The sequence below is a fragment of the Patella vulgata genome, chromosome 7, assembly GCF_932274485.2.
Source record: "Patella vulgata chromosome 7, xgPatVulg1.2, whole genome shotgun sequence".
NCBI lineage: Eukaryota > Metazoa > Mollusca > Gastropoda > Patellidae > Patella > Patella vulgata.
Genome location: NC_065885.2, coordinates 68,062,985 through 68,078,157, shown reverse-complemented (window position 1 = coordinate 68,078,157; position 15,173 = coordinate 68,062,985). Strand labels below are relative to the sequence as shown.

General features: G+C 40.9%; 1 protein-coding gene across 1 annotated transcript; it reads right to left on the bottom strand.

Moving 5' to 3' along the window:
• Positions 1–2,972: 2,972 nt before the first annotated feature.
• LOC130013656 (solute carrier family 22 member 16-like) lies at positions 2,973–14,829 on the bottom strand. The gene is made up of 8 exons (XM_056102517.1): positions 14,346–14,829; positions 12,170–12,588; positions 11,256–11,495; positions 10,524–10,658; positions 9,817–9,899; positions 9,341–9,461; positions 5,445–5,517; positions 2,973–3,452 (listed from the first exon to the last, which is right to left on the bottom strand). The coding sequence occupies exons 1-8, from the start codon at positions 14,610–14,612 to the stop codon at positions 3,204–3,206; spliced, it is 1,587 nt and encodes a 528-aa protein (XP_055958492.1). The 5' UTR covers positions 14,613–14,829; the 3' UTR covers positions 2,973–3,203.
• Between the last annotated feature and the right edge of the window lie 344 nt (positions 14,830–15,173).

Below are 15,173 nucleotides of genomic sequence, written 5' to 3'. Positions count from 1 at the left end.
GTTCACTGTTGATGTTTTGGACAGACGTAGGAGGGTGTGGCGTCGTCGAAACGAGCGCTTCCAAGACGTTAACGTCATCAGACTTGATCGATTTGGGGGTGGTTCTGTTATGGTGTGGGGAGGCATCACTGTTGCTGGAAGAACGGCTTTACATGTTGTTGCAGGGCGTGTTACAGGCCAGTACTACCGGGACAACATCTTCCAGGATGACAACGCAAGATGTCATAGGGCCAGGATCGTTACAGGTTACCTCCAACAACAGAACATCACCACATTACCTTGGCCAGCACTGAGTCCCGACCTCTCCCCCATCGAGCATGTCTGGGACATGCTTGGACAGAGGTTACGTCAACGTCAACAACGTCCTGCCAATGTCCAAGAACTTGCTGCTGCGTTGCAACAGGAATGGGACAATCTGGACCAAAATGACCTTAGACGTCTCATTAGGAGTATGCCACGTCGGATCAATGCTTGTTTGGCAAACAGAGGAGGATTTACCCGTTACTGACTTGGTTGTGATGCTGTGGTAACTTTGCTGTTTGACCCCGGGTATCATTTTACCCTTATAATGGTCAGTCTGTGCCTTACTTAGTCTAACGATCATTTGGAATAAATCGATGAATGTGAACTTCATTTCATTTTGTCATTTGTTTCTTCGTCAGTTTCATTAGGTGACTTTAATAACACTTAAAAATCAAATATCCCCTACTTTTTTTGAATAGTATAATAGTTACATATAGGGTACCGAGGTTTGTCGAATGGGGTTTTCATCTCATCCAGGCGACTAGACAGATTTTCAATACCTATATACAGTCTTTACTCTTACTTTGTCAGATCTTTAAATGTATGCAAATATTACACCATAGCATAATTTATTATTCAGCAGGAACATGAATTATTTCCGCTCTGCTTTACGCATATGTTATAATTATGTTGTGTGCTTTTAATTTTTTTCATTATTCAACCTTTCTCTTATCCACAAAAACATAAAACTAAAATATTTAAGTTCCATAAGTAAACTCAGTGACTAAAACGTAGGTTTGGTTAAGCCTAGCTTACAACCCACCGTGAGTGTTTTGAAACGCATGGTTTATAGGGTTTAATAGCTCGCAGACCAGCCGCAAGAAACCGGTTGAAGAGTTTGTATGTGAAGGACTAAAAGTCTCTAAGGTCAGTCAGCGGTCTTCTACGGTGCCGAAAGCAGGCAAGTGAAGCGTAAGTTTACTAAAATAGAGATTTTGGCAAGCGGAATATTCCCATCCGTATCACGTATCCGTTTAGTCAATGTAGTTTTAGAGTTTTGGCAGATTTTCGCGTCGCGTACGTATGCGTCACTGAGTTGAGCTTAGTTCTATTAAAGCATCACCACCAGTACTAGTCAAGTGCCTAGCCTACAAGTCGCTGGGCTATTAAAAAAGAAAATCTAATGTCGAATCTAATTACAAATCTTCGATTTCGATTCGACAGCAATATCTGAAAGTTTATATCCTTTTACCATAGAACAAAATCATTTACGGATTTGCAAGGTCCCACCTCCCTAAATTTAGTAGCATGCAGACAGACAGGAAAAGTATGTAAATTTCGAGAAAACCCCATCAAAAATAATGATGAAATTCCAGTCTTTATCGTGGTTAAAATCACATCAAATATACACCTTCGTGTTCTGGGATAGCCTTCACATAGATTCATAAAAACGCTTTGAAACACCATTTCAGCGTCTAAAAGCAGCAAAAAGACGGTAAAAAGACGACAATGTTATACGGAAAGCTGAAGCTGTTCGATACGTGCTGTCGTATCCGTATGTCGTATTACGTCAGTCGGCAAACCTCGGCAGATTCCGTTACTCTACATCTAGCCTCGGCTGTATGACGGTAAGTGATATGTACATACGCCTATACAATTGCGATGCGGCACCGGCTTACTTATTAGGAAAAACATGTTAAAAAGAAGTACCAAAGTTGCGTCGTTCGAAGCGTGTGTAGAATTTTCAGTGCAAATTAAGTTGTCCTTGTTTGAAGAAAATCGGATAAACTTGGAAGAAAAACCGCTTCAGCCTTTGAAATATATGTATGATAAAACATTCTTCAAAGGCGCGTCGTCATGGCAGTTGGTAATTCGGAAACTTGAAGTAGTTCCAATGGCGGACTTCGTAATACAGCCGAGGCTAGATGTAGGGTACTGGAATCTGCTGAGGTTTGCCGAGTGGTATTACGTATGAGAAATACACACACATTGATGACGTCACACGCAAAATCCATACGGATACGCGATATGGACCAGGAATTTCCGCTTGCCCAAAGTCTCTATTGCCTCCCGTAGACTGTCCGTATCAGCAGGTACGGCAGGTTGTGGGTTAAGCTGTAATCTGAAGATCACCTGTTCGACCCCGCTGTTGGCCGAGAAAGTTCATCCCGAGTCGTCCCCCTTGTCAGTGGCACAGGACGGAGATCCTAGCAAGGGACATAATAAAGCTTAACGCGGTTTCACGTGAGTCCCAGTGCACAAGGAACCGAACCAAATACCTAGTAAAGAGTCAGAAAGTGACACCGGCACAACTTCTATCCTACAACTGGGGGTTGGGTGGCTGTATGGGTAACGCGTGCGCGTGAATTCACAAGGTCTGTCATTGAGTCAAGTAACGTGGTTTCGATTCCCGGCTTGTGCGTGACAATGCGAATTATTGAAATAAAATTGAATCATGTGTTAGTCCCGAAATGACCTAGTTTGTGTCGAGTGGACGTTAATCCCTCTCTCTACGTCCAATCAGAGCCTTGATTTGCTTCCCCACATTCCCTGTCTTACAGTCAACACTGGTTAATCTTATAGGGTTAGGAAAATATGACGTCCAGATTCTGAAATCACTATTAGTATTAAAACTATTCTAATGATAACAAACAAACAGTTAGTAGTCCGGTGGCTGAAGGGGGTGGTGGGGGAGATCCCACCCGAGGTTGGGAGGGGGGGGGGTGGAATCCCACGCGATCTGTGATATGAGACAAAGTTTTTCTAAACCATTTTTCTTGCTTAGATTTGGAATCTGGGTGGTGATCAGGCGTTTGACCCCCCACATCTCGAAAAACGCCCCCTCAAACGCCTGAACACCTCACAGATTCAGGTCTAGAAAAACTTGGTCTCATAAATTCACAGCTCGGATGGCCACCCTCCCCCCCTTCCTCGCTTTCAGCCACCAGTCTATTGATAAATCATAATTTAGTACTCTCGTCATTTTCAGTTTTTCCCATCTCCGTTGATTTTCCTTCCATTTTATATTTATCCGAGGTCTTCTGTTCGTTTTGAGTTTTTGTTGTAGGTTCATCATCTGTTCTGTCATGACCTGGTAGAATATCTTCCATGGCTAATCCTAGAGTTTCCGGTAGAAATAACCTGGTGAGAACCCCACTTAATCCTAATATTACAATCACTATAATATATGGTACCATTTCATTATCACTCTGTAAATATACAATACAATCATCCTTCATCCCTTGACTACCTATCATACCCCATCCCTTGACCACATATCATACCTCATCCCTTGACCACCTATCATACCTCATCCCTTGACTACCTATCATACCCGATCCCTTGACCACATATCATACCTCATCCCTTGACCACCTATCATACCTCATCCCTTGACTACCTATCATACCTCATCCCTTGACTACCTATCATACCTCATCCCTTGACTACCTATCATACCTCATCCCTTGACTACCCATCATACCCCATCCCTTGACCACCTATCATACCTCATCCCTTGACTACCTATCATACCTCATCCCCTGACTACCTATCATACCTCATCCCTTGACTTCCTATCATACCCCATCCCTTGACCACCTATCATACCTCATCCCTTGACTACCTTCATACCTCATCCCTTGACTACCCATCATACCCCATCCCTTGACTACCTATCATACCTCATCCCTTAACCACCTATCATACCTCATCCCTTGACCACCTATCATACCTCATCCCTTGACCACCTATCATACCTTATCCCTTGACTACCCATCATACCTCATCCCTTGACTACCCATCATACCTCATCCCTTGACTACCTATCATACCTCATCCCTTGACCACCCATCATACCTCATCCCTTGACTACCTATCATACCTCATCCCTTGACCACCTATCATACCTCATCCATTGACTACCCATCATACCTCATCCCTTGACTACCTATCATACCCCATCCCTTGGCCAACTATCATACCTCATCCCTTGACCACCTATCATACCTCATCCCTTGACTACCCATCATACCTCATCCCTTGACTACCTATCATACCTCATCCCTTGACCACCTATCATACCTCATCCATTGACTACCCATCATACCTCATCCCTTGACTACCCATCATACCCCATCCTTTGGCGAACTATCATACCTCATCCCTTGACCACCTATCATACCTCATCCCTTGGCTACCTATCATACCTCATCCCTTGACTACCAATCATACCCCATCCCTTGACCACCTATCATACCCCATCCCTTGGCCAACTATCGTACCTCATCCCTTGACCACCTATCATACCTCATCCCTTGGCTACCCATCATACCTCATCCCTTGACTACCCATCATACCTCATCCCTTGACTACCCATCATACCTCATCCCTTGACTACCCATCATACCTCATCCCTTGACTACCTATCATACCCCATCCCTTGGCCAACTATCATACCTCATCCCTTGACTATCCATCATACCCCATCCCTTGACCACCTATCATACCCCATCCCTTGGCCAACTATCATACCTCATCCCTTGACCACCTATCATACCTCATCCCTTGACTACCCATCATACCTCATCCCTTGACTACCCATCATACCCCATCCCTTGACCACATATCATACCTCATCCCTTGACCACCTATCATACCTCATCCCTTGGCTACCTATCATACCTCATCCCTTGACTACCTATCATACCTCATCCCTTGACCACCTATCATACCTCATCCCTTGACTACCTATCATACCCCATCCTTTGGCCAACTATCATACCTCATCCCTTGACCACCTATCATACCTCATCCCTTGGCTACCTATCATACCTCATCCCTTGACTACCCATCATACCCCATCCCTTGACCACCTATCATACCCCATCCCTTGGCCAACTATCATACCTCATCCCTTGACCACCTATCATACCTCATCCCTTGACTACCCATCATACCTCATCCCTTGACTACCCATCATACCTCATCTCTTGACTACCCATCATACCTCATCCCTTGACTACCCATCATACCTCATCCCTTGACTACCTATCATACCTCATCCTTTGGCCAACTATCTTACCCCATCTCCCTCAAACGTGACGCCGTAACCTATACTCGAATTATTATGTCAACAATATTTTAACAATAAAAAGTTTCGAACACACATTCGAATATTTGAAACCAAATCTTTTACCTACCGCAGCAAATACAAACGGTGCTACTATTCCACCAACATGAGCCGCAGTGTTCGCTGCACCATATCCTAAATTCCTGAAATAAAACCACAACCTTGTATTATAATATTGTCAATATCTCCCAATTTTAAAGGGGATAAATCTCTATTTTTAAAATCTAAAATGGACGAGAATATGTTACAAAGCAAATGTTAATGTAATATAAACTGATTTACATTAAATTCTTTTTAAAACTTTTTTTTTAATTCCTTATCATTAACTTCTTTTTAAAACCCTTTTTCTAATATTCAAAAAAAGTAGGGGATATTTGATTTTTAAGTGTTATTAAAGTCACCTAATGAAACTGACGAAGAAACAAATGACAAAATGAAATGAAGTTCACATTCATCGATTTATTCCAAATGATCGTTAGACTAAGTAAGGCACAGGCTGACCATTATAAGGGTAAAATGATACCCGGGGTCAAACAGCAAAGTTACCACAGCATCACAACCAAGTCAGTAACGGGTAAATCCTCCTCTGTTTGCCAAACAAGCATTGATCCGACGTGGCATTTTGGTCCAGATTGTCCCATTCCTGTTGCAACGCAGCAGCAAGTTCTTGGACATTGGCAGGACGTTGTTGACGTTGACGTAACCTCTGTCCAAGCATGTCCCAGACATGCTCGATGGGGGAGAGGTCGGGACTCAGTGCTGGCCAAGGTAATGTGGTGATGTTCTGTTGTTGGAGGTAACCTGTAACGATCCTGGCCCTGTGACATCTTGCGTTGTCATCCTGGAAGATGAAACGGCGGCCATGACGTCGTGCGAACGGCACAACATGGACTGCCAAGATGTTGTCCCGGTAGTACTGGCCTGTAACACGCCCTGCAACAACATGTAAAGCCGTTCTTCCAGCAACAGTGATGCCTCCCCACACCATAACAGAACCACCCCCAAATCGATCATGTCTGATGACGTTAACGTCTTGGAAGCGCTCGTTTCGACGACGCCACACCCTCCTACGTCTGTCCAAAAAATCAACAGTGAACCTTGACTCATCTGAAAACATCACATTGCTCCAGCGTCGATTATCCCAGTGTTGACGATCCCTACACCAACGACGTCTTGCCTGAATGTGATGATCTCTCAAACAAGGGATCACGCGAGGACGTCGGGCGCGAAGGTGACCCCTATGCAGTCGATTCCGAATCGTCTGGCCACTCACTCTCACACCAATGTCTGTTTGAAGACGAGCGCTGATCTGATTTGCTGTGATGACACGATTTCTCAAGGCCAAGGTACGGATAAATCGATCCTGGGCTTGAGTTGTCGCCCTTGGTCGACCTGAGCGTGGTCTGTCCTGTACAGATTGTGTATCACGGTATCTGGACCATAGCCTGCTTATGACAGACTGAGAAACATTCATCGTCCGCGCCACAACCGCCTGTGTTGTGCCGATCTGTAGCATGCCAAGGGCACGTAACCTTTCATTTTGGGTAAGCCGACGCATATCAAAATTTGTTTTCTGGTCACTAAAACAATTAAACTGATGTTTCCACCCTGGAATTCAATGCCACAATGACTGTAACATTCAAAGTCAGAGTCGTGCAAATCTTGGGTTGGACCCCCATGATGATCCCAAGCATCACCTGCATTCCATGCGGTAGCTATTGGTGCGTTTGGGCGTCACATGTAACTGGAAATGTTTCTTCTGTTAGGTTCTATAGTGACTTTTTTCGTAGTCATTTGCATATTTTAGTATTATGCCCCCAAAATCAAATATCCCCTACTTTTTTTGAATAGTATATAAGAGTAGGCCGTAGCACCGCTGTCCGAACAAAATTTCCCTCATAGCACACTGTATGGCGTATGCCTGTCTTCATTAGCCCAGTCAGAGCAGAACAGTAAGGCGTTAAACCCAATTTCATTTCATTTTATTTTTTATTCGTCGAAATACGTGAGCAGTTCAAGCTGAATGGTAGTCGCTGGTGCCTGATCAGTCCGGTCTATATTGGAAGTACGGTTTGACCATAGATCGCATATAACAGTACAGTTCTACTATGGTTTGACATTCAATGTTTTGGTTGGAATGGTCATGTCTGCAATGTCGAATATTCTGGACAATACTGCAACAATTTGACATTTTTAATGCGATGCAGAGATAGTAAGTTTTAATTGTATTTGATTGTTAATTTTGTTTCATATTCTGTATATATTTGCCCACTATTCACATACCTGCACCATTTACTTGATAAAGACGAGTGTATCCTCGTCGAAACGTCGCTTAGTATCAAACTCAGTAATTGTGTATCCATAAAATTGTACCTTGTGTTAATATGTTCAAATATACAACTGGCGGTAGTTTTTTCTTTGATATCCATAGCAGTTATATCTCATAACAACCTGTCATGACGTCATCATGGGTTGATATATTCGTTCATATTAACCGCAGATGACGTCATGACAGGTTGATATTTCATATCAACCGCTAATGATGTCATCTCAGGTCGATATATTCGGCTCATATCAACCGCTGATGACATAGATGATCGAAATAAAACAAAAAACACAGAAATAAATTTTTATTCTTTTGACAATTAAAAATTGTTATGGTACAGTTTGTAACATTCCGGGCCGAAATAGACGGCGTACTTATCGATATACATGTATTTAGATCGGTTATCCATGTCTAAGACATGTCAGAATTTTCTTTTCGTCCACATTGCGATTATTTCTCCACACACTACAAGACTTGAAAGTATTTATCGCCCAAGAGTTCCTTTGTAAAGTATTTTTGGGTACAGTCCACTTAAAACAGTCGGTCAAATCCTTCTCTGAACATACCGAAAACCTTCAGTCATGGTTTACTGTCAGAATTCTTGGAAAAGAATGCCTTTTGGTCCAAATTTTCTGCAGGCTTTGGATAGATCCTCGTCGATATTTGCATTCACATCTATTCCATCGTCAATATGTTGGCTAAAAAGGATTGATTATTCGTCTGACTTCGTATTACTATCCATTTTGTTTTTGCTTTCAATTCAATAGTCCAAAATGGCGACGTATAAACAAAAATATGCACGTAATTGCACGTGATTACTTCGGTAATTTTGGCTATTTGGCGGAAACTATCGAGCAATTATCCAATCGTTGTTGCCTTTTAATGGAAGAGCCCATTAAATTTAAGGGTGAAATGGCGTTGTATATGTCGGATATAAACCTACTCTCCCTCGGATTGATATGGTAGAGAACGCTTGGGCTTCGCCCGCGCGTTCTCTTCCATATCAACCTCGGGTAGGTTAATATCCTATACATACTAAATGCCAATCAAAGAAAAAGTACTGCATTACCTTAATAGAAATTACCAGTATTGAGTTATCTCCCATTAGTGAAAACCGTAATAATTTATCCTTGTATTACATATAATTATCAGTTCTGATATATTTTATTTCAGTATTTCTCTAGCTGGCAGTTATTTTAACAGTTTGATGAAAACGCAGACAAGACAGAATAAAAATTAAAAGTCATCTCGTGCGCTATTATACCCGATTTACAATCTCAGCCGGAGATTTATTTATTTTAAAATCTTTTTATTGTTTATATACTTAAAACAACAAGAAACCCAAATGAAACGTTGATGTTGTCAAATTGGTATGGTGTGCGCTGGGTGTTTTGTCCAAGAGATTAATGGTGCGTTCCGCGAATTGGAAAAAATTTATGAACGCCATTTGCAAGCTGAATTTACAGAAACAAGATCGATGGATTGACTAAGTGGACGATAACCAGTGTTGTCACGCCAGAACGTAAACATCCGCACGCACACGCTCACATGGAAACGGTCTCATTGTATTGCTTTATACCGACCTTTCCGCCGGTGGAAACGTTGACATGGAAAGCGGACCTTAAATACACGTGTATTACCTGATGACTGTAGGATAACTTTCATTGGTCATTGTAATAAGCCCCGCCCAAGCCTCGCTTGTAAATATTCTAGCAGCCAATGACAGGGCAGTAATAATATTTCCCCTTTGACCACCAGTCACTGAAATAACAGAAGCTTATTAGAAGCCTGCGATATTAACTCGGTCGAAGCGGATGTTAAATAAAGCTATTTCACACATATAAGCCAATAGTATAGAAGCCTGTAAGTAAAAGTTCCTTTTGGAACGGTCTCTGGTCGGACGATGTCCACTGACACTTCCTATCTGTCCCTCTGGCTGCAATTAACTCCACATAAAAAGGACGGGTTTATCTGATATATATTGACCCCGCATAAAGGCCAGGTTTATCTAAAAAAAAATATTGACCTCTCATTAAGGACGGGATTATCTAATATATATTACAGATGATTTACCTGTAACACCTTTCCATGATAATATATATTACAGATGATTTACCTGTATTTTGAATAATAATAACACCTATACATGACAATGTAGCACCAGCAAACATAATGGTCGCCACTTTTCTTCTACCAAATCTACAAATAATGTGCATTTCTTATAGATCCATAAGACTGGAATATCCGTGTCGACTCCAGATTGAGTTATCTGCCCATGTACCCATGCTAATCACGGTTATTCTTCCCATACTAGACCCCAAGTTATCCGCCCCATATACCATGACGCTAATCTAAGTTAACCATGCTAGAGATTGACAGTGAAACGTGCTCCATATATTCATTTTAAACCAAGTTACACACTCGGACCTCCAAACATTTATATTAAGCCAAGTTATCCACTCCATATATTTATGTTAAGCCAAGTTATCCACTCCATATATTTATGTTATGCCAAGTTATCCACTCCATATATTTATGTTCAGCCATGTTATTCGCTCCATACATTTATGTTAAGCCATTTTATCCGCTCCATAAAGCCAGAGAGAGAGAGAGAGAGAGAGAGAGAGAGAGAGAGAGACATGGTTCAATTTATTTCAATAATTCGCTTGGGGGTCTTTAAGCAATGTGAGAGGTTAGACACGCGACTCTAAGCCTTGTTACGTGCAAGTTCGGGATCGAAACCAAGCCAATTAACTCGATGACAGAGCTTGTGATCTGAAGTGCACGCCACCCAACCGCCTTACCTCTGACGTAGCAACTCACCTATTCATGGCATATATTACTGGTATAAACACAGGAAACTCTAAAATATTCATAAGGAACATATTCAAATAAAAACCTCCAGAAAATTTACCCACACCAAAGGCAAAACCATAATATGAAGCCGATAATGACCACCTGAAATTAAAATATAGCCTTGCACCTGTTATCGCTCTCTACTACATCCTCTAAGGATAACTGCTTTTCTTATTTTGTGTCATTCTTCCAATCAGTGTTACGGATCCCCCTTAACAAAGGTAGCAAAGATCACTTTGGTAAAATCATATTTGGAATGTGTAGTTCTATCACATATGTAATATTGGTGAACACCAACATTGTCGTTTAGAATCTATATTTAACTTGTATTCTTGCCTGTTTGGGCTATTATTATACATTCCCACGAAATGAAATAAAATGAAATGGTGTTTAACGTCCTACTGTTCTTCTCCGACAGGGCTAATGAAGACGGCCATACGCCATACAGTGTGTTATGAGGGAAATTTTGCTCTGACAGCGGTGCCACTATCTACTCTTATATCGAATTTGGGATATTTGGTAGATATATGGACAGTAGAGACTCAATCTTACTAGAAATTACAGGAGACCCCGAAAAACACTCTCGGGCGCCCACAGGACAAACATTTAAGGTTCATTGTCTGCTCGAGTGACGTAAATTTATACACGGGAAGGCACCTTTAAAGTTCTCTATATTAGAATACGTACAGTTTGACTCACCATACTAAATGAGTTATTATCGTATGTTTAGCCATTTTCCATCCCCTATATAAATCTATATAAGAATATTTCTTCCCGCCTTTCGTCTTCTCTGTCTCCTCCTGACTCAGTTCAATCAACATTTCTCTGGTTTTATCTGGTTTAATTCTACCGTTCATCATCGCCACTCGTTCTATGACACTCTCAGCTTCACCAATCTTTCCCTTAACAGCCAACCACCGGACACTCTCTGGAACAATACTAAAATACAGTCAAGTTTGTTTATAACATTTAATATGGGGACTGGTTTCATTTTTACGTTGTATGTGTGTAACGTTATAGTATGGCGACTGAACTCATTTTAACGTTATATCAGTGTAACGTTATAGTATGGCGACCGAACTCATTTTAACGTTATATCAGTGTAACGTTAAAGTATGGCGACCGAACTCATTTTAACGTTATATCAGTGTAACGTTAAAGTATGGCAACTGAACTCATTTTAACGTTATATCAGTGTAACGTTTACGTAATATGGGAATTGGGCTCATTTTAACGTTATATCTGTGTAACGTTATAGTATGGCGACTGAACTCATTTTAACGTTATATCAGTGTAACGTTATAGTATGGCGACTGAACTCATTTTAACGTTATATCAGTGTAACGTTTACGTAATTTGGGAATTGGGCTCATTTTAACGTTATATCTGTGTAACGTTATAGTATGAGGTCTGGATTTATTTTAACGTGTATCAGGGTAACATTAAGCAAAATGTGGTAAAATTACCATCTATCGGAAAGGATATACGTGTGAACCACTCTAGTAACATTTTCGGGTACCATAGTTTTTTCGATGTCTATTTTGGGTTTGCCTCTTGCTGTGTGTGGTGGCGTCTTCCTGCACGTAATAATGAAATTAAAACTGGATACTTACAACCAACCCAATAAGAACGGTACCGTACTGACTCCAACAGCGACATGAACGTACGTCCAATCGTGCATCAACCAGGACGCAAGAACTAGAAAGAAAACTCCTGTCGCCCAGAACGGAATAACCGTCAACGAAGGTCTCCATTTGTATCCCAGAAATTCTACTGGGAACATGCTGACGACCAGATATGACCCAATAATTGCTCCAATCAGACTGCGCATGACTGTAAAGGCCTGCCATGACGTAACAAATGCTATAGCAACAGTCAGAATAGAATGTAGTAATAGAGTCAAATAGAATGTCTTTTTACGACCAAACGTATCGGCTGATTGACCAGCTATCACAGCACCAACCAACACACCAGCCATTTGTATGGATGTTATAATAGGAGTTATCCATTTTCTTTCACACATCAAATCCCACTGGAATATACAAAAATAAATTGAATTGGGGTCTAACGCCTACTTTTATTTTCCATCAATCGAGATAATAAAGCCGGACATAAGAAATGTAATGTTTGCTAAGAAGGGACTCTTGTTTTTCGTCAAACCCAAACTGCACAGTTTTCCTTGACAGACCCCCATCCCTATTCAGCTAATACTGTCCAGTAAATAAACCAATAAAGTTTGCTTTTCATATTAGGGTAATATATATATTTTCTTAAAGGTGTTTGAATGACGTAATTTTTATAAAGAATCAATATTGATATAGATACTTATTACATATATATGAAGAACACGGGATATATACATGTCAAGGTCAAGGTCACAGTTGCATTCACGGACCAAAAAGTAGCGAGATATATTTTGAAAAACTGTCTGGAAATGATGCTTTCGAGAGAATATATCCCGAGTACCAAACTTCAAGAGACTATAGACCATCTAAAAGCTGCTCCCGCAAAACCAGGGTCTTGGTCAATTTTATAAAAAAAAATAGAGCTGGCAGCATATTTGAATAGTCCACGGCCTAAGCTTTCCAAAAATGCAATTTGTTTTAAGTTTGTTGTATCACCAGGGCCCTTATTCACGAAAACTTAAACTAAGTTACAACCGAAATTTTAAGAAATACTGCAACTTCATTGGATATATGCAAATTGATTTTACTGGTCAGCCAATCGAATTGCAGTATTTCTTAAAATTTCGATTGTATCTTAGTTTAAGTTTTCGTGAATAAGGGCCCAGGAGTTGAGTTCGGCTCATTCACAACAACAAGAAGGGATACAGATTATGCTTTTGTGACGTAGTAAAAATGAAGTTGTGGGACAAGCGCATGGTTTTATGTGCGAAGATATAGTTCCAATAAGGTATCAAAAACAATGTAAATTCAAGTCTAAAACAACCCACAAACTACTTGAGAACATTAATTTCTTTATTGGCCCTTGAGCCCACCATACTAGCAGACTCCTTCTCAGCCCACCCCTGGTTCCATTCTAACTGTGAGAGTGTGTTTGGGAGGTCATACTAGCAGACTCCTTCTCAGTCCATTCCTAGTTCTATTCTAACTGTGAGAGTGTGTTTGGGAGGTCATACTAGCAGACTCCTTCTCAGTCCATTCCTAGTTCTATTCTAATTGTGAGAGTGTGTTTGGGAGGTCGTATAATTTCCAATCGGCGAGTTTGACGTCACAAGAGTAAGACGTAAGGGTGGACTACCCAGAATTACAAATAGACGAATTATCCCAAGCAGCGAGATCATTCCAACCGACATAAACTCCCCAATCGACGGTATCCCTCTAACCGACATAAATTCCCAATCAGCGAGATCATTCCAACCGACACGAACTCCCCAATCGACGATAAACTCCCCAATCATCGGGATCATTCCAACCGACAAGATCTCCCCAATTGGTGTGATATCTCCAACCGACATAAGCTCCCCAAATGGTGAGATCTTTCCAACCGACAAAAACTCACCAACTGGCAGGATCTCTCCAACCGACAAGAACTCCCGAATCGCAGGATCTCTCCAACCGACATGAACTTCACAACCGTCGAGATATCTCTAACTCCCCAATCTGAACTCCCACATCGGCATGAACGCTTCAACCATATCTCCAGCCGACATGAACTCACCAAGCGGCCTGAAGTCAACCGGCGGGATGTGAATTGTGTGGAGGGTATGACTTGTGTGAAGGGTATGGCTTGTGGGGTGGGGAGGGAGTGGTAGATTCAAGTACGTACCTCTGTCACAACTGTTCTTGTGTAGTCATCATAAACTCTAGAACACGTGGAGTTGTCATCATTGCTACAATATTTATACGTCACATTATTTCTGCTATTATTAGACATGACGTCATCAACACACCACCAATCAGTGACGTAAGCACCATATGACATAATCAGCATGTTGTATCCAATGGCCAACTTGGGAACCATTACCATAAACATCACCAAAATCTGGAACTTCCCGAAAGATCCGATTTCTTCCACTATTTGATCCAAATGCATCTTGTCTGTTTTTCTTACTGAATTGATGATATATAACTTAATTAAATTACAGATCTATATTTCGTTTCGTTTTTTTATATCCACATTTACAGTTGATTGTGACTGGTTACCTACACGCTACGGTTCACCTATCTGATGTTACATACAACATCCACATTTACAGCTGATCGTGACTAGTTACCTACACGTTACGGTTCACCTATCTGATGTTACATACAACACAACATCCACGTTTATAACTGATCGTGAAAAGTTAGAGCACAATAATTATAAACAATCTGAAATAGTCCAAGTATTAACCTTTAATTATATGTCTTGCGATAACCCAGCAGCCTTGACAGATTAACGAACAATATTTATTGAACATGTACGACGACTAACTTGATATACTATATATACACTACTTTTATGAGTCAATCAAACGCGTATGAATTTAATTTTATTTAAATGAACCCTGCACTCTTCAGCCCAATGTACCGCGTATGAATTTAATATTATGAATTGTACTTTGTTCAACTGAATGTAGACTACAATGACGTGTTTATATAAATAGATTCTAAT

Excerpts from the sequence above, each read along its gene's own strand:
- LOC130013656 (XM_056102517.1), bottom strand. The coding sequence starts at position 14,612 with ATGCATTTGGATCAAATAGTGGAAGAAATCGGATCTTTCGGGAAGTTC. Across the intron at positions 10,659-11,255 it reads ATAATAACTCATTTAGTATG|GTGGTCATTATCGGCTTCAT; the intron begins GTGAGTCAAACT and ends TTTTAATTTCAG. Across the intron at positions 9,462-9,816 it reads TATTATTATTCAAAATACAG|TGACTGGTGGTCAAAGGGGA; the intron begins GTAAATCATCTG and ends CTGTTATTTCAG.